The 19,832-nt window shown below is 46.3% G+C and overlaps 1 protein-coding gene across 4 annotated transcripts in view; it reads right to left on the bottom strand.

Annotated features, from left to right (window-relative positions):
• Positions 1-1,206: 1,206 nt before the first annotated feature.
• Positions 1,207-19,832, bottom strand: part of LOC145360872 (cAMP-dependent protein kinase catalytic subunit alpha-like) — a 152,064-nt gene continuing 133,438 nt past the window's right edge. For all 4 annotated transcript variants that reach the window (XM_080216368.1, XM_080216370.1, XM_080216369.1 and 1 more), the window contains exons 6-10: positions 16,965-17,091; positions 11,711-11,806; positions 8,489-8,611; positions 3,302-3,466; positions 1,207-1,711 (exon numbers count right to left, since the gene is read on the bottom strand). In XM_080216368.1, the coding sequence (XP_080072494.1) occupies positions 1,586-1,711; positions 3,302-3,466; positions 8,489-8,611; positions 11,711-11,806; positions 16,965-17,091 (637 nt within the window). In that variant the 3' untranslated portion in view covers positions 1,207-1,585. The remainder of the gene's footprint in view (positions 1,712-3,301; positions 3,467-8,488; positions 8,612-11,710; positions 11,807-16,964; positions 17,092-19,832) is intronic.

The raw sequence follows: 19,832 nt of genomic DNA on the forward strand, positions 1-19,832 counted from the left end.
CCTCTACCCTTCCGGGGGACCATATCCCTCTATTCCCATCTCATTCATGTACTTGTCCAGACACCCCTTATAAGTCACTACCGTATCCCCCAGCAACGAGTTCCAGGCATCCACCACCCTTGTGTAAAAAACTTGCCTCATACATTTCCTTTAAACTTTGCCCTTTGCACTTTAAACCTGTGCCCCCTAGTAATGGACTCTTCCACCCTGGGAAAAAGCTTCTGACTATCCACTCTGTCCATGCCTCTCATAATCCTGTAGACTTCTATCAGGTCGCCCCTCAACCTTCGTTGCTCCAGTGAGAACAAACCAAATTTCTCCAACCTCTCCTCATAGCTAATGCCCTCCATACCAGGCAACATCCTGGTAAATCTTTTCTGTACCCTCTCCAAAGCCTCCACATCCTTCTAGTAGTGTGACAACCAAAATTGAACACTATATTCCAAGTGTGGCCTAAGTAAGGTTCTATAACATATCAGCTGAAGAATAAACATTGCCCAGGGCACTGAGGGACACTCTGTGTTAAAATAGTGTTGTGGGATCTTTTGTATCCAACAGGGGACTTATAGAATCTATAGTAAATCAAGCACTCAAGATTACTGAGGGAAATTAAAAGCCACATTATTAGCCTGGTATGCATTGTAGCTAATACTACCTCAGCCATGCAATTTTCTAACAGAACCCCTACAGTACAGGAGACCCTTTGGCCCATCGAGTCTGCATAACCCCATCGAGCCTACCCCCATAACCCCACACATTTACCCCGCTAATTCCCCTGACACTAAGGGGAAATTTAGCATGGTCAATCCACCTAACCGGCATATCTTTGAGGAAACCGGAGCATCCAGAGGAAACCCACGCAGACACAGGGAGAACGCGCAGACTCCACACAGACAGTGACTCGAGGCTGGAACTGAACCCGGGTCCCTGGTGCTGTGAGGCAGCAGTGCTAACCCACTGTGCCACCCTTACCTTTTGCTTAAATGCGAGACCCTTAAACGTAGAAACTCATCGTTCCCCAGACCTACGTGAGCGTGAAGAGGCATCAACTCCAGAGACGGTGCACGCATAACGATACTTTTCACTGCAAGTCAGATCTCACGTAGCCAAAAATTGAGCGAAACTGGTTTGCGAGTAGCACGGGATCCCAACTTAGCCACGCCGCAGTCTGGCCAGCTACGGAAAAGTAGTCCCTTCACTCGGAAATACATTTTAAAAAAGAAAAACTAAAGGGCTTTAATGTATAAGTAAAATATCTTTTAAAACACAGAACATATATAACATTCAGACACAATGAGATATAAACGCTTATTGGAAGGCGGCAAAAAAGAGAAGTTTAGTGTGTCATTGGGAGTAGTGACTATCTGGAAAAACCTCAGGATTCGCAGGAGCAGTCTGTATAAGGAGAGGGCCAGGCCCTTCTAAGTCACGGCAAGATAGGACTCCATCTGGTGGAACGCACAGACTTAACACAAGTTTTCAGTAAATACAATAGTTTGGGCTCCAATCCAAATAGTGCTTCCTTTCCTCTCCGGCTGAGGATCAAGTTTCCCAGTCTTTTTACAGCTTTGTCTCACTTGGTTCTCTAGAAATCAGCAAATTCCTTCGAATATTTCTCTGTGAGAGATATACGGATTGCCTCCTCGTCATACTCGTCAAAGTTGCTCGTGTCCCCGGGACCTCTCATCTTGGGTTTAAAAGGAGGTTCCTCCTGAAGAAAGAAACAGAAGCAGATTTAGATCGTTTTTAGAGTCGAGAAGTTATCAGGGCACTCGTATCCCGACTCTCCGGCATATAAAGTTTATTTATTAGTGCCACGTAAGCCTATTCTAACACTGCAATGAAGTTACTGTGAACATCCCCAGTCGTCACATGCCTGTTGGGGTACTCTGAGGGAGAATTTAGCACGGCCAATGCATGCTAACCAGCACGTCTTTCAGACTGTGGGAGGAAACGCACGCAGACACGGGGGGAAACGTGCAAACTCCAGACAGACAGTCACCCAAGCTGAGAATTGAACCCAGGTCCCCAGCGCTGTGAGGCAACAGTGCTAACCACTGTGCTGCCCTTTCGTATTTCAACCACAGTGACGTGCCACAGCTAATGAACCTCAAATATTTGCACTGAGGTAAGCACCGCCCAACTCCCCACCAAAGCAAAGCACAGCGGGTACAATACTAAAATAGCATATGGCCATTTCTTGATTTGATTCCATTTATTATTGGCATTCAGTGAAAAATATTGTTTCTTGCGCAGTGTACAAAGAAAGGAAGGGAAAGAGTGCAGAACATAGTGTTACAGTCATAGCTAGAGTGTAAAGAAAGGTCAACTTAATGCACAGTAGGTGCATTCAGCAGGGAAGGAACTGTTCTTGAGTTGGTTGGTACATGACCTCAGACTTTTGTATCTTTTTCCTGAGAGAAGGTGGAAAAGAGAGTGTCCGGAGTGTGTGGGGTTCTTGATTATGCTGGCTGCTTTTCCCCAGGCAGCTGGGAGTGTAGACAGTGTCAACGGATGGGAGGCTGGTTTGCGTGATGGACTGTTCTCATACTCTGACATTATGCACTAGTTGCAGCAACTGCACAGCACCACCTCCACCAGACGCTCCACGCGCACCCCCCCAAAACCCACACACTCTTCACTATAAGAGCCCCAGCGTTACAGCTCTTATGGATGTCAACATTACTTGTTGTTGCACCCTCTTCCTTAGCTTGTGTGGTATCAGATCGAATAAAACTTCAGTCATAGAGTGTAAATGGGAATCTCCAGGGGTGACCATGCTCCCTGCACGTTGCTGATAAAGGACTTTACGTTGGCACTTACTCCCCTGAAGCAAACACCTAGTGCAGGCTGAGTTCGGCAAGCGTCTGCACATTCTGTCAATAGAAACCCCCATCCCCCCCCCAACATGGGGGATGGATTTCCACGTGTATTAGATTGCTGATCTATCCAGTGTGTGTGCATGTGCATTCAGAGGAAAGAGACCAATGAGCTTAGCCAACAGGAAAGAGAGGGATAAACAGCTTACGAGTTGGAGAGATGGTGACAATGTTTGTAAGTGTGTTGCAGTGACTGAACTCAACACAGAAAAATTATTGGGGCCAGTGAGGGGTCGGGGTGGGGGGAGGGGTTGGGGGGTGGAATTTTCCCATTTTGGGATGAGTGTGATTGGAAAATCCCGCCCATAGTTTGGAATCTCAGCTTGAGATACGCTACCCTGCCTGGAGTAAACAGTGGCACAGAATGCCAACTCCAATGTGTCCCTGTGAAGCAGGTTCCGACTCGGGTTAGGGTCACGTACCTTTCTCTTGTAGATGGCGAGCCAGTCTGTGTTGGCAAACCACTTGTGGTTCTTGATGTCGTTGACCCCGTTTCTAAGGTTCCCAAACCGCTTGGTCAGGTCAACCTGCAGCAGGTTCCTAAGCAGGTCTTTCAGGTCTGAACTGAAATGAGATGGAAACCGCACCTGGAAAACAAAATGTTGCTCTGTTAACGTCTTAAACACCAGCAAACAGCAGAGAGGGAAGGGAGGATTATAATTAAGGATAGATTTTCTGACTCAGTACACAGTGGCACAGTGGTTAGCACCACTGGCTCAGCGCTGGGGACCCAGCTTTGATTCCTGGCATGGGTCACTGACTGTGTGGAGTTTATATGTTCTCCCCGTGTTTGCGTGGGTTTCCTCCCACAGTCCAAAAGATGTGCAGCTCAGGTGGATTGGCCATGCTAAATTGCCCCTTAGAGTCCAAAGATGTGCAGATTAGGTGAATTGGCCAGGCTAAATTGCCCCTTAGTGTCCAAAGATGTGCCGGTTAGGTGGATTGGCCAGTCTAAATTGCCCCTTAGTGTCCAAATATGTGTAGGTTAGATAGAATGGCCATGCTTAATTGCCCCTTAGTGTCCAAAGATGTGCAGATTAGGTGAATTGGCCAGGCTAAATTGCCCCTTAGTGTCCAAAGATATGCAGGTTAGGTGGATTGGCCATGCTAAATTGCCCCTTAATGTCCAAAGATGTGCAGGTTAGGTGGATTGGCCATGCTAAATTGCCCCTTAGTGTCCAAAGATATGCAGGTTAGGTGGATTGGCCATGCTAAATTGCCCCTTAATGTCCAAAGATGTGCAGGTTAGGTGGATTGGCCATGCTAAATTGCCCCTTAATGTCCAAAGATATGCAGGTTAGGTGGATTGGCCATGCTAAATTGCCCCTTAGTGTCCAAAGATGTATAGGTGGATTGGCTGTGCCAAATTTACATAAGAACATAAGAAATAGGAGCAGGAGTAGGCCATCTGGCCCTTCGAGCCTGCCCCGCCATTCAATAAGATCATGGCTGATCTGTCGTGGCTCAGTTCCACTTTCCCGCCCTCTCCCCATAACCCTTAATCCCCTCTCTTATCAAATACCCATCAACCCGCTTCTTAAAAATATTTAGCGAGGCAGCCTCCACCACTTCAACGGGCAGAGAATTCCAGAGATTCACCACCCTTTGAGTGAAGAAGTTCCTCCTCAACTCCGTTCTGAACCGCCCCCCCTTTATCTTGAGGCTGTGCCCCCTAGTCCTACTGTCTTTTTTGAGCGGGAAGAGTCTTTCCACCTCTATCCTATCCATCCCATTCATCATCTTATACGTCTCAATGAGATCTCCCCTCATTCTTCTAAACTCTAACGAGTACAAGCCTAGTTTATTCAGCCTCTCCTCATAGCTCAACCCCCTCAACTCCGGTATCAGCCTAGTAAACCTCCTCTGCACTCCCTCCAAGGCCAAAATATCCTTGCGCAGGTGCGGCGCCCAAACCAAATTTCTCCAACCTCTCCTCATAGCTAATGCCCTCCATACCAGGCAACATCCTGGTAAATCTTTTCTGTACCCTCTCCAAAGCCTCCACATCCTTCTAGTAGTGTGACAACCAAAATTGAACACTATATTCCAAGTGTGGCCTAAGTAAGGTTCTATAACATATCAGCTGAAGAATAAACATTGCCCAGGGCACTGAGGGACACTCTGTGTTAAAATAGTGTTGTGGGATCTTTTGTATCCAACAGGGGACTTATAGAATCTATAGTAAATCAAGCAAATTTCCACTTAGTGTGTCATGGTCTGGGCTTTGTTGGAGAGTTGGTGCAGTCTCGATGGGCCAAATGGCCTCTTTCCACACTGAATGAATTCTATGATTCCCTGGATTTGTTATTCCTATATTTAAAAGGGAAGTGGAACACTAACTATCCGCCAATCACTATTCTCCTTTCTAATGATGTTTTAACGTAGATGTCATAATGTCTCTTATCTCTCAGCAGCTACATATACAGTGTTCAATTCTGGTCAGCACACGACCAGAAGAATGTGGAAGCTTTGGAGAGGGTACAGGAAAGCTTTACCACAATGTTGCCTGGAATGGAGGGCATTAGCTACGAGGACAGGTCGGTTTTCTTTCACTGGAACGACACAGGTTGAGGGATGACCTGATAGAAGTCTTCAAGATTATGAGGGGCACGGACAGAGTGGATAGTCAGAAGCTTTTTCCCAGGGTGGAAGAGTCAATTACCAGGGGGCACAGGTTGAAGGTGTGAGGGACAAGGTTTAAAGGAGATGTATGAGGCAAGTTTTTATACAGAGATAGAACCATAAAACCCCTACAGTACAGAAGGAAGTCATTCAGCCCATCAAGTCTGTACCAATCACAATCCCACCCAGGCCTTATTCATACAACCCTCAGTTACCCTGCTAACCCCCCTAACACGAGGGTCAGTTTAGCATGGCTATCTAAATTATTTTTTCCTTCTTAGATGGGGAGGCGATGGCCCCATGGTATTATCACTGGACTATGAATCCAGAAACTCAGCTAATATTTCGGGAGCCTGGATTTGAATCCTGCCACGGTAGATGGTGGAATTTGAATTCAACAAAAATAAAATCTGGAATTCAGAATCTACTGATGACCATGAAACCACTGTCGGAAAAAACCCATCTGGTTCACTAATGCCCTTTGGGGAAGGAAATCTGCCATCCTTACCCGGTCTGGCCTATGTGTTACTCCAGAGCCACAGCAATGTCGTTAACTGCCCTGGGGCAACTAGGGATGGGCAATAAATGCTGGCCCAGCCAGCGACCCCCATGTCCCACGAATGAATAAATTTTAAAAAAGTGAAAGATTACTGTGCAATACTTCTGTTGGTTAGCAGATAACATTGAGTACTCCGAGCAAGCATCACAGGTAGGTTAAAATGTCCAATTGTAGTTAAATCATAGAATCTCTACAGTGCACGTGGCAGCCATTCAGCCCATCGATTCTGCACCGACAATGATCCCACCCAGGCCCTATCCCTGTAATCCCACTAATCCCCCGACATCCCACTAAAGAGCAATTTAGCGTGGCCAATCAACCTAATCCGCACATTTTTGCCTCAAAGTCAATTTCTTCTAAAATGCTGCATCAAGATTAAACCTGCATTTATATAGCACCCTTCACATTTATCCATTCTCTAGAATATCCCAAAATGCTTCATTACCAATGATGGAGCTCTGAAGTGTAGTAACCAGAAATGCATCAACCACCCTACACGCAGCGTGGCTCCGCAAATAGCAATGAAATAAATGATCCTTCAAATTTATTTTATTTCATCTTTAGTAAAGTTTGCGGTTGGCCACAGGAGCTGATCTGATCTTCAAATAACATCAAACAACCTTTTACACCCACTTGTACAGACATTAGCTTGATGTCTCATCTATAAAGTGGCTGCCCACAATGAATCACCTCATTATAGCGGTCACAACGTCTCAGAAAAAAGGGACAAGCCGTTTAAAACCAAAAGGAGGAATTTCTTCACTCAGAGAGAGGTGATTCTCTGGAATCGGCTACCAGAGGGCTGTGGGGGTTCGATCACTGAGTTATTCAAGTCAGATTGATGGATTTCTGGATGCTACTGACAGCAAGGGGAGAGTGGAGAAAGATGGTAATGAGACAGATGATCAGGCTTAATCTGTTTGAGTGGCATAGCGGCACAGTGGTTAGCACTGCTGCCTCACAGCGCCAGGGACGAGGGTTCGATTCCTGGCTCGGGTCACTGTCTGTGTGGAGTTTGCACATTCTCTCCATGTCTGCGTGGGTTTCCTCCGGGTGCTCTGGTTTCCTCCCACAGTCTGAAAGACGTGCTGGTTAGATGCACTGGCCCAAACAGGTGCCTGAGTGTGGCGATGAGGGGATTTTCACAGTAACTTCATTGACTGTCTGTGTGACGTTCTCCCTGTGTCTGTGTGGGTTTCCTCCAGGTGCTCTGGTTTCCGTCCACAGTCCGAAGATATGCGGGAAATTGCCCCCTTGGCGTCAGGGGGATTAGCAGGGTAAATACTGGGGTTACAGGGATAGGGCCTGGGTGGGATTCTTGTTGGTGTAGACTTGATGGGCTGACTTTTGTATCGGGAAAAAGATACAAAAGTCTGATGTCACTTACCAACCGACTCAAGAACAGCTTCTTCCCTGCTGCCGTCAGACTTTTGAATGGACCTACCTTGCACTAAGTTGATCTTTCTCTACACCCTAGCTATGACTGTAACACTACATTCTGCATTCTCTTGTTTCCTTCTCTATGAATGCTATGCTTTGTCTGTATAGTGCGCAAGAAACAATACTTTTCACTATATGTTAATACATGTGACAATAATAAATCAAATCAGAATGTCTCCTTGTACACTGAAAGGATCCAATGGGATTCTATGAAGGGCAGAACAGGCTTGATGGGCCGAACGGCCTAATCCTGCTCTACTTGCTCTGTTCCAAGGGGTACAATCTCCCTTATCACGAGATTCTCATATTACTATCCCACCCTTGCATTTATTTATTCATTAGTCACAAGTAAGGCTTACATTAGCATTGCAATGAAGTTACTGTGAAAGTGCATTGACCCAAACAGGCGCCGAGTGTGGTGACTAGGGGAATTTCACAGTGACTTCATTGCAGTGTTAACGTAAGCCTTACTTATGACTAATAAATAAACAACACTAAACATTTCACCTACAACCAGGGTGCGATTGTTGATTAGTCAAAGCTTCCACTTGATCAAAAACAACGTCAATGTGGTTCAGATGATAGCCTTTTCCAGTTAGAAGTTTTATTCCAGTGCTTGAGTACATTATCCACACCGACACTCCATCGTGTCAGAATGAGTTGAGCGCTGTACCTCCGAGACATTAAACCAAGTACTCCTCTTCGTGTCCCTGTGGTTGACATGGATGTTAAGGAGCACAAAATAAAGCACAGGGAGTTCTGGCCAATGTTTCCTCCACTAAAACAGATGACCTTGTCAGCTTACCGCTCTTTGTAACATCCTGTGGTTGCTACATTTGCCCACATTAACAGTGACTAATATTCCAAGGTAACCTTTGGTTTCTGAGACGTTTCTATGTGACGTGACGCGGCGCTGCATCAAATCAAATCTCTCCTTATTTTCATTGTACAGGATCAGAACAATCATGGTTCTTCAAACGCTGCTTACCTTCCCAGAGACAATCTTCTCATAAATCTGAATAGGCTGGTCTGCAAAAAACGGAGGATAGCCAGCAGACATTTCATAGATGAGAACTCCTAACGCCCACCAATCTACAGCTTTGTTATAGCCCTGAAGGGAAGAAAAGACATGGATCAGTAAAACAGATTTAACCCCCCATCCTTGCTGAGGTAGCTGCTCTCAGCTAGAGCAGTAATTGGCTTTGATGGGTTAGTTTGGGGCAGAACAGCCTTCCCTCAATGTGGAGTGCCATAAGCATAGACAAGGGTCATGGGTGGAGAGGGGACTCATAATGTTAAAATGGCGGCGTGGGCTCATTGGGCCGAAGGGCCTGTTTCCCGGGCTGTTTTGTTCTTTGTAGTTGCTAAGATAGCTGCTGGCTAACAACGATGTGGAAGCATTGGAGAAGGTGTAGAGGAGGTTTACCAGGATGTTGCCTGGTAGGGTGGGAAAGGCTGAGGGACTTGAGGTTGTTTTCGTTAGAGAGAAGAAGGAGGTTAAGAGGTGACCTATTTGAGGCATACAAGATGATCAGAGGGTTAGATAGGGTGGACAGTGAGAGCCTTTTCCCTTGGATGGTGATGGCTAACACGAGGGGACATAGCTTTAAATTGAGGGGCGGTAATTATAGGACGGATGTCAGAGTAGGTTCTTTACTCAGAGGGTAGTAAGGGCGTGGAATGCCCTGCCTGCAGCAGTTGTGGACTCGCCAACTTTAAGGGCGTTCAAATGGTCAGTGGATAGGCATATGGATAACATTGGAATAGTTTAGGTTAAAGGGTCATTAGATTGATTCCCCTGGTCTGCACAATATCGTGGGCCGAAGGGCCTGTACTGCGCTGTAATGTTCTATGTTCTAACAAGCTCTGTCGGAAAAGCGCAGGTTTGAACACCAACCGAGCGTAGGATTGGACACGTGATGACCTGCATTGAGGATAGGTCCCTGCTGTCCATTCACATGAGTGTTGCAGTGTTTAGCTCTGCTGCCTCACAGCACCGGGGTCCCATATTCTGGCTTGGGTCACTGTCTGTGCAGAGTCTGCATGTTCTCCCCGTTTCCTCCGGGTGCTCTGGTTTCCTCCCAAAGTCTGCTGGTTAGGGTGCATTGGCCGTGCTAAATTCTCCCTCAGTGTACCCGAACAGGCGCCGGAGTGTGGCAACTTGGGGATTTCCACAGTAACTTCATTGCAGTATTAATGAAAGACTACTTGTGACACTAGTAAAATAAACTTAAAAACTTAAACTTAGGAAGGAGGCTAGCGTCTGTACATTTCCCAAGCAACAAGTCAATGGTCAATGAAGAAAAATGGCAACTTAGTGAAGGCACTACAGTACCGTAACTGGATGTGTAATTACGGCCTGACAAATCGACACAGCTTCATTCATAAATAAATACTTACAATAGAATTTATAAAGGAAATATTTCATAAAGACAAATTATCTTTGCACAGCTTTGTATAATAACTCCCTGGAATGAAGAGCTTGTCGTACGAGGGATGGTTGAGGACTCTGGGTTTGTACTTGTTGGAGTTTAGAAGGATGAGGGGGGTATCTTATTGAAACTTACAGGATACTGCGAGGCCTGGATAGAGTGGACGTGGAGAGGATGTTTCCACTAGTAGGAAAAACTAGAACCAGAGGGCACAACCTCAGGCTAAAGGGACGATCCTTTAAAAGTGATAAAGAGGAATTTCTTCAGCCAGAGAGTGGTGAATCTGTGGAACTCTTGCCACAGAAGGCTGTGGAGGACCAGGTCATTGAGTGTCTTAAAGACACTCAATAGATAGTTTCTTGATGGATAAGGGGATCAGGGCTTATGGGGAAAAGGCAGGAGAACGGGGATGAGAAAAGTATCAGCCATGATTGAATGGCGGAGCAGACTCGATGGGCTGAGTGGCCTAATTCTGCTCCTATGTCTTATGGTTCCTACCCTCTAGCCCCATGACATCTGAAGATGACCCTTGGTATTGACTCTTATGTAAAATGCAGAGGAAAATCAGCAAGCATTCTACAATTCCTGCAAAGGGTATGCAGTTCCGGGTGTCAGAATTGTCATTGTGCTTTATCATCAACATTTATTTATCCCTTGAAATCAATGCTAACTTTTCCCAGTCAGTTCAGCTTTGTCAGCAATCACAACAGAACTAAAGCTGAAGTGTCTAATTTGAATTTTTAGACATTACTGATCACTGAGGCGTGTGCCTCCATCCGATATCCACATCGATCCTTTGTCAGAAAACGTGTCTATTAGGTTCAACTTCTTTACAATAACGGCAAGGTCAATACACCACAGAACTTTTATAATTACCCCTCGCTCCTCCCAACATATCAAACAAAGTCACTGTAGGTGACTATCTGTAGAACTGCTACAGCAGATCTGTGGGGCGGCATGGCAGCACAGTGGTTAGCACTGCTGCCTCACAGCGCCAGGGACCCGGGTTCGATTCCCGGCTTGGGTCGCTGTCTGTGCGGAGTTTGCACGTTCTCCCCGTGTCTGCGTGGGTTTCCTCTGGGTGCTCCGGTTTCCTCCCAGAATCCAAAGATGTGCTGGTTAAGTGCACTGTCTGTGCTAAATTCTCCCCCACTCCCGCCGGAATTTTGACGACTCGGGGATTTTCACAGTAACTTCATTGCAGTGTGAATGTAAGCCTAATTGTGACTAATAAATAAACTTTTTTAAAAAGGTCTTGGTCGACCACAAAGCAACAACTGGATCTCCAGATTTGCAAACAATGAGATTGCAATGATAACCTAACTGGATAAAAACAAATCAAAAGCAAGTTACCGCGGATGCTGGAACCTGAAGCCAAAAGAGAGAATGCTGGAAAATCTCAGCACGTCTGGCAGCATCTGTAAGGAGCGAAAAGAGCTGATCTATCTAGTCCAGATGATCCTTTGTCAAAACAGGGTCATCTGGACTTGAAACATTAGCTCTTTTCTCTCCTTACGAACGCTGCCAGATGTGCTAAGATTTTCCAGCATTTTCTCTTTTGGTAACCTAATTGGGTGCCTGCTGTCATGGTTACTAAATGTCTAACTTCAACACAATATTGACTGCATTAGCTTTAAAGGAAAATTTGGGGATTTATCAGTGATACGTTGGCGATATCTTAAAAACACGGAATATCCAAGAAGCAAGGATAACACAGAGAGACTGGGTTGACAGGATGTCACGGGGGAGGTTTCTGTTGGAAGACGGCTGCACTGTACCTTGCTAAGGATGATCTCAGGAGCCAGGTATTCCGGAGTTCCACACAGTGTCCAGGTTCTACCCTTTACCCTCTTGGCAAATCCAAAATCTGTCACCTAGAAATGAATCAGAATGTGAATCAATCTCAGGGCGCAATGCTCTGGAGCAGGTGTATGTGCTCCCTCCCATTCTTTGACCAGCGCAATCTAATTTTTCATAGAATCCTACAGTGCAGAAAGAGGCCATTCGGCCCATCAAGCCTGCTCTGACCACAATCCCACCCAGGCCCTAACACCATAACCCCGTGAATTTACCCTAGCTAATCCCCCTGACATCAAGGGGCAATTTAGCATCCCCTAACCCACCTAATCCGCGAGTCTTTCAGACTGTGGGAGGAAACCGGAGCATCCGGAGGAAACCCATGCAGACATGGGGAGAACATGCAAACTCCGCACAGACAGTTGACCCAAGCCAGGAATCGAACTCGGGTTCCTGGCGCTATGAGGCAGCGGTGCCTGTCCCCAAATTTTACTCCTGTTTTAAAATTCAGTCTGTGTAGGATGGGTCCTCTAGAGCCTAAAATAAGAACACAAGTAGTGCTGGAAAAACACAGCAGCTCTGGCAGTGTCCGAGGAGAGAGAGAGACTGTTAATTTTGAGATTGACACTGAACACTGGGCTCAAAAACGTTCAGTTTCTTTCCCCACAGATGCTACCACGTTGGCCGTGCTTTTCCAGCACTTTTTGCTTTTATTTCAGACCAGGAGTGCCTTTATCCTCAAGTCTTAGCTGGTTCTCCTATTCAAGAGGAGTTTGGATGCTTGCAGGGTCTGACGTAACTTATCTGCAGAACTTCAATCGCCTACTTAACACGGGATCTGACCCCTTTATTCTGTACAAGACTCACACTTCCAGTTCAACGCGTTAGCTTAAATCGATCCAGGTTAAATTCCCATCCGCTACTCCACAGCCATGTCTATTTCCTTTATTCAAGTCCCTTTCCTGCCATCAAGGTTCCTCACATTTCTCACGCAGGCACGATTTTCTGCAGTTAACAAATCTCATGAACGACAAGTCCTCCCGCTCTTCCCCAAAAATGGTCAGGGAACAGCAGAATGATGATTCATTTCCCAATGCCTCCATCTCCGTCCTTACAATAAACACAGCACAGGCATGCAAAGAACACCAGTATAACCCACCCATCTCTCCATGCTCATAATCCCCTCATCATGACATATAACTTTCTTTTTTTAAGCGTGTACAACTCAATTTCATCCTCTGGGCATTTTTCCAGCACTAATTCCTGAAATGTATTTATATCAAAAGTTGAGCATAGAATCATTTTTTGATTTGACTGATTATTGTCACATGTATTGGTATACAGTGAAAACTATTGTTTCTTGCGCACTATACACACAAAGCATTTGTTCATAGAGAAGGACAAAGTGCAGAATATAGTGTTATAGTCATAGCTAGGGTGTAGAGAAAGATCAACTTAATGTGAGGTAGGTCCATTCAAAAGTCTGATGGCAGCAGGGAAGAAGCTGTTCTTGAGTCGGTTGGTACGTGACCTCGGACTCTTGTATCTTTTTCCCGATGGAAGAAGGTGGAAGAGAGAATGTCCAGAGAGTATACAGAATTCCTATAGTGAATTCCTATAGTGAATTCCTATAGAAAGAGGCAATTTGGCCTATCAAGCCTGCACTGACAACAATTCCGCCCAGGCCTTATCCTATAACCCCACATATTTAACCTGCTAGTTCCCCCTGACACCAAGGGGTAATTTAGCATGGCCAATCCAGCTAACCTGAACATCTTTGGACACTAAGGGGCAATTGTGCATGATCAAGCCACCTAACCCTCACATCTTTGGACTGTGGCAGGAAACGTGGAGGAAACCCACACAGATACGGGGAGAACATGCAAACTTCACACAGACAGTGACCCGAGACTGGAATCAAACCCGGTTCCTTGGCACTGCGAGGCAGCAGTAATAACCACTGGATCATCATGCCGCACTGTGCTGGCTCACTTTGCATTTGTGGCTATATGAATGGGTTCAGGTCACTTGGATGTTGAGAAAGTGTTTGATCGAGATCTTCGTGCGAGGCTGCCAGAATAATTCAAAGGTCCCTGGAGTCGACGGTGGTAATACGACTGCGTGGGAAGCAATTATCTTGGGAGAACAAATGTTTAGTCTGTTTGTAGATAAGAATTTAGTTTCAGTTTCAGGAGTCTGGAATTGACAAAGTAGCTTTGACATCCTCGGTATGACAATCAGCAGAGGATCATCCAAAGCCCCCATCTCTGCCTCACGCCAGGTGAGACTGAAACAGCAAAGCAGCTCAGGGCCCCAGCAGTGAAGAATGAAAGGGACGGAGCCAAGGGCGACATGCCCCCTTCTACAGCACTAGCTGCTGTAAAGCAGATGAGTTTTAAAGGGAGAAGGTAAGTTTCAAGGGTGGGTGAATGAGTGAAGGGGGTGGGGATTCAGATGTGGGCACGCTGGCAGTCAGGTTGTGTCTGGTCATGGGGCAGTGGGGGTGGTGTTGCATGGAGTGGGGGGGGGGGGGGAGGCGGGTGGGTAGTGGGGGGCAGATTGGGAGCCGGACATCGGGGAGGGGGGAGGTGGTGATCAAATCTGGAAATTGTGAGGGACGGTGAGTGGAAGAGACGGGTGATGCTTGGTTGGGGTGTTGGGCGGGGGGGGGGGTTGACTTGGGGACTGGAGTGGGGGAGGGGGTTGGGTGAGAAGTGCGGGGGAGTCAGTTGGAAAGAGGGTGTGATGGATTGGGGGAACGGGTCAGGGTAAGATATAGGAGCAGAATTAGGCCATTTGGTCCATCAAGTCTACGCCGCCATTCAATCATGGCTGATATGTTTCTCAAACCCCTTTTCTTCCCTTCTCCCCCATAACCTTTCAATTCCCCCCCTACCTATCACAACCTATCGATCTCTGCGTTTAACCACACTGTCCCTTTCAGAGTGACATGAGGGCAACACTGACAGGACCATCCCAAAGTTAGCGATTAAATTTCTTTGTTGGATGGTTCCCGATTCTTCAATTTCAAGGGAATTTCAGCCTTTTAGCCAATTGTCAAGTAAACCTTACAAGGGAACTTCTGAGAGGTATTCTCCAGGGCATCATTGGGGTATGCCCCCCAAATCCTACACCAGAAAGCCAGGAGGTGTTTGGACAACTGTACTCGTATACTCTTTGGAATTTAGAAGGATAAAAAGGGATCTTATTGAAACTTATGGGATACCTCGAGGCCTGGGTAGAGTGGACGTGGAGAGGATGTTTCCACTAGGAGGAAAAGCTAGAACCAGAGGGCACAACCTCAGGCTAAAGGGACGATCCTTTAAAACAGAGACGAGGAGGAATTTCTTCAGCCAGAGAGTGGTGAATCTGTGTAACTTTGCTGCAGAAGGCTGTGGAGGCCAGGTCATTGAGTGTCTTTGATACAGAGATAGCTAGGTTTACTGATTAATAAGGGGATCAGCAGCTATGGGGAAAAGGCAGGAGAATGGGGATGAGGAAAATATCAGCCATGGTTGAATGGCAGAGCAGACTCGATGGGCCGAGTGGCCTAATTCTGCTCCTCTGTCTTACGGTCTTATAACTGGAGAAAAAGGCTACAGCGCATGACAGAGCTTCTCCTGTTCTTCTCAATGAGCATAGAGGAAAAGGAGTTCACTCTTGATCAACTGGTATCATTGAAGGAGATTATCGAGAAAGGGGATTGAGGATTATGGTGATGCTAACAGGTCTATCTGTTTCATTCCAGAACTCGGGAATGTAGAAAGAAAGGGCTTGATGGGAGCAAAGGCCTTTTGGCATTCCAACCTTTGTGTTGGAAGCATTGATGCAGAGTGGGAGCGAGCATGTCTCGGTATTCATGAGCAGTACTTTGGCAATTTAATAGTTAATGCTGATAGAACATCTCACTGTTAAACAATAACAGAAATTACTGCAGGAAATTGAGGAAGTGTAATTTATAATTGGGGGTAGGGGAGACTAGTGCTCATACAGAGAGAGGTATGAGATAATGGTAAAACAAGCAGTTGGCAGTTATCCTCTGGCAGAATTACCGGAAGTATATTATCCGTTATAACTCTGCCTCAATCCAACACTGGAGTATACATTATTCTCAGTGATGACACAGACCCACACTTGAATTAGGGGTGAAAACATGCAGCACTCCCAACGTCACTATGAAATTACTGATCCAAAGGGCAAATTTGGGTTGCTCATCAACATTGTGCCACTGGGATGCGTACTGTTGTTGCTCACAGCATTACATCTCCACTCCTGTCCATTGTCACACCTTCTACACACAGCATTCCATCTTCCCCTGCCTCCATCACCCCGTGAAACATGACTCATGCTTTTACTCAAGGCATTTCACTTACGTAGTTGAGTCCAGATCTGTGGCACCACTGAATAGCTCCATCTTCATCCTAATATTGTTGGGCGCCATGGTGGCACAATGGTTAGCACTGCTGCCTCACAACATCAGGAACCCGGGTTCGATTCCCGACTTGGGTCACCGTCTGTGTGGAGGCCGCATGTTCTCCCCATGTCTGCATGGGTTTCCTTCGGGTGCTCCAGTTTCCTCCCAAAGTCTGAGAAACGTGCTGGTTAGGTGGATTGGCCAAACTAAATTGTCCCTTAGTGACCAAAGATGTGTAGGTTAGGTGGATTGGCCATGCTAAATTGTCCCTTAGTGTCCAAAGATGTGTAGGTTAGGTGGATTGGCCATGCTAAATTGCCCCTTAGTGTCCAAAGATGTGTAGGTTAGGTGGATTGGCCATGCTAAATTGTCCCTTAGTGTCCAAAGATGTGTAGGTTAGGTGGATTAGCCATGCTAAATTGTGCCTTAGTGTCCAAAAATGTGCGGGTTAGGTGCATTCGCCGTGTTAGTTGTTCCTTCCAAAGATGTGTAGATTAGGGGGATTAACAGTAAGTATGTGGGGTTACTGGGATAGGGTTTGAGGGGGGGGGGGTGGCGTTGAGCCTGGGTAAGATGCTCTGTCAGAGTCAGTGAAAACTTGATGGGATGAAAGGCCTCCTTCTGCACTGTAGGGGTTCCATGGTGCCAACTCCACATTGGAGGCATTTCATCTCATCTGGGATTCTCCTGGAGTATGGCAAACACCCCATTCTCAGGGTGCAAGTCAGAGCTTGATGCACAGAGTAGTACCTAGGCCATTCCTGGTACATTCCCCAGCCTCCCACCACTCCCCCCCCCCCCCCCCCCCCGCCCCCCCATACCTGGATGTAGCCATATTGGTCAATCAGTATGTTTTCGGGCTTCAGATCTCTGTAGACGAGGTCTAACGAATGGAGGTATTCGAACGCGAGGACAATCTGTGCTGCATAAAATCGTGAGTGAGGTTCGCTGCAAACAAGAGAACAGCAATTAAATTCAGCATCAAGGTCGGGGAGGCAACAAACAGCTTGCTCAGTGTGGCGGAGTTTCAGAATGAAGCATAAAAGCCATTGCTCGCCGGTGTCCAAGAAACATCACCTGAAAGGTAAAAGCTGGAGGACAGTGTGGGAGGGCACAACAACACAATTACACAGGGGCTTGGTGGGGCCACACCTGGAGTACTGTGCGCAGTCTTGGTCTCCTTTTCTGAGGAAGGACATTCTTGTTCTCGAGGGAGTGCAGTGAAGGTTTACCAGGCTGATTCCGGGGACAGCGGGACTAAGGACAGATTGACTAGGTTAGGGTTGTTTTTGCTGGAGTTCAGACAAATGAGGGAGGAATCTCACAGAGACTTATAGAATTCCAACAGGACTAGACAGAGTAGATGCAGGAAAGATATTCCTGATGGTGGGGGAGTCTAGAACCAGGGGTCACAGTCTCAGGATTCAGGGTAGAGCACTTAAATGGAGATAATCCACCCAAAGAGCCTGTGGAATTCATTACTACAGGAAGTAATCTGAAGTGCGTTTGTTTCAATGTGAGGGGTATAACAGTAAGACAAATGAACTTAAGAGTTTGGGTTCGTACTTGGAACTATGATGTTATTGCTGTTACAGAGACTGGATGAAAGAGAGACAGGATTGGCAGCTAAATTGCAGGATTTAGAGGCTTCAGATAGGTTAGAGTGAGATGTAAAAGGGGGATGAAAACTGTGGACATGTATGCCCAGATCTCTCTGCCTGTCAGTACTCCTAAGGGTTCTATCTATCATTTACTGTATAATTCCTGCATGCATTAGACCTTCCGAAATGCATCATCTCTCACTTGCCCGATTAAACTCCATTTGCCACTTCTCCGCCCAACTCTCCAACTTCTATCTTGCTGTATCCTCTGACAATCCTTGGTAAATAGGAATAAGAACATAAGAAATAGGAGCAGGAGTAGGCCATCTAGCCCTTCGAGCCTGCCCTGCCATTCAATAAGATCATGGCTGATCTGTCGCGGCTCAGTTCCACCTTCCCGCCCTCTCCCCATAACCCTTAATCCCCTCTCTTATCAAAAACCCATCAACCCGCTTCTTAAAAATATTTAGCGACGCAGCCTCCACCACTTTAACGGGCAGAGAATTCCAGAGATTCACCACCCTTTGAGTGAAGAAGTTCCTCCTCAACTCCGTTCTAAACCGCCCCCCCTTTATCTTGAGGCTATGCCCCCTAGTCCTACTGTCTTTTTTGAGCGGGAAGAGTCTCTCCACCTCTATCCTATCCATCCCATTCATCATCTTATACGTCTCAATGAGATCTCCCCTCATTCTTCTAAACTCTAACGAGTACAAGCCTAGTTTATTCAGCCTCTCCTCATAGCTCAACCCCCTCAACTCCAGTATCAGCCTAGTAAACCTCCTCTGCACTCCCTCCAAGGCCAAAATATCTTTGCGCAGGTGCGGCGCCCAAAACTGCACACAGTACTCCAGCTGCGGCCTCACCAATGCCCTATACAGCTGCAGCAAGACCTCCCTACTTTTATATTCAATCCCCCTCGCTATGAAGGCCAGCATCCCATTCGCCTTCCTGACCACCTGCTGCACCTGTAAGCTGGGTTTTTGCGACTCATGCACAAGGACCCCGAGGTCCCTCTGCACCGCCGCCTGCTGCAGTTTTTCGCCCCGTAAGTAATAGTCCTTCCTACCATTATTCCTAAGGAAAATCCTAAGGCATATTATTCATACGTAAAGAGCAAGAGGGTAGCCAGAGAAAGGGTTGGTCCACTCAAGGATAGTAAAGGGTCTCTATGCACGTAACCAGAAGAAATAGATGAGATACTAAATGAATACTTTGCCTCAGTATTCACCAAACAGAGGAATTTGATGAATGAGGAGTCTAGGGTAGGGTGTGTAGATATTCTGGGTCATGTCGATATGAAAAAAGAGGTGGTATTGGGCACCTTAGAAAGTATTAAAGTAAATATGTCCCTAGGGCCTGATGGGATCTACCCCGGGATACTGAGGGAGGCAAGGGCGGAAATTGCTGGGGCCTGAATAGTAATCTTTGTATCCTCATTGGCTACAGATGAAATTCTAGAGGACTGGAGGATAGCCAATGTTGTTCCATTGTTTAAGAAGGGCAGCAGGGATAATCCAGGAAATTATAGGCTGGTGAACGTTACGTCAATGGTAGGGAAATTATTGGAAAAGATTCTTAGGGACAGGATTTACTCACATTTGGAAATAAATTGACTTATTAATGATAGACAACATGGTTTTGTGAGGGGGAGGTCATGCTTCACTAACTTGATTTTTTCGAGGAAGTGATGGAAATGATAGATGAGGGAAAGGTAGTAGATATCATATACATGGACTATCATATACATGGACAGATCAGCCATGATCTTATTGAATGGCGGGGCAGGCTCGAAGGGCTAGATGGCCTACTCCTGCTCCTATTTCTTATGTTCTTATGTTCAGTAAAGCCTTTGACAAGGTATCTCATGGTAAACTGGTACGAAAGGTAAAGTCACACGGGATCAGAGGACAGCTAGCGAGATGGATACAGAACTGGCTTGCCATAGAAGATAGAGGGTAGCAGTGGAGGAGTGCTTTTCTAAATGGAAGGCTATGATTAGTGATGTTCCACAGGGATCAGTTCTGGGACCTTTGTTGTTTGTAGTATATATAAATAATTTGGAGGAAAATGTAGCTGATCTGATTAGTA

The sequence above is a fragment of the Carcharhinus amblyrhynchos genome, chromosome 33 (assembly GCF_965287045.1).
Source record: "Carcharhinus amblyrhynchos chromosome 33, sCarAmb.v2.hapA, whole genome shotgun sequence".
Lineage (NCBI taxonomy): Eukaryota > Metazoa > Chordata > Chondrichthyes > Carcharhiniformes > Carcharhinidae > Carcharhinus > Carcharhinus amblyrhynchos.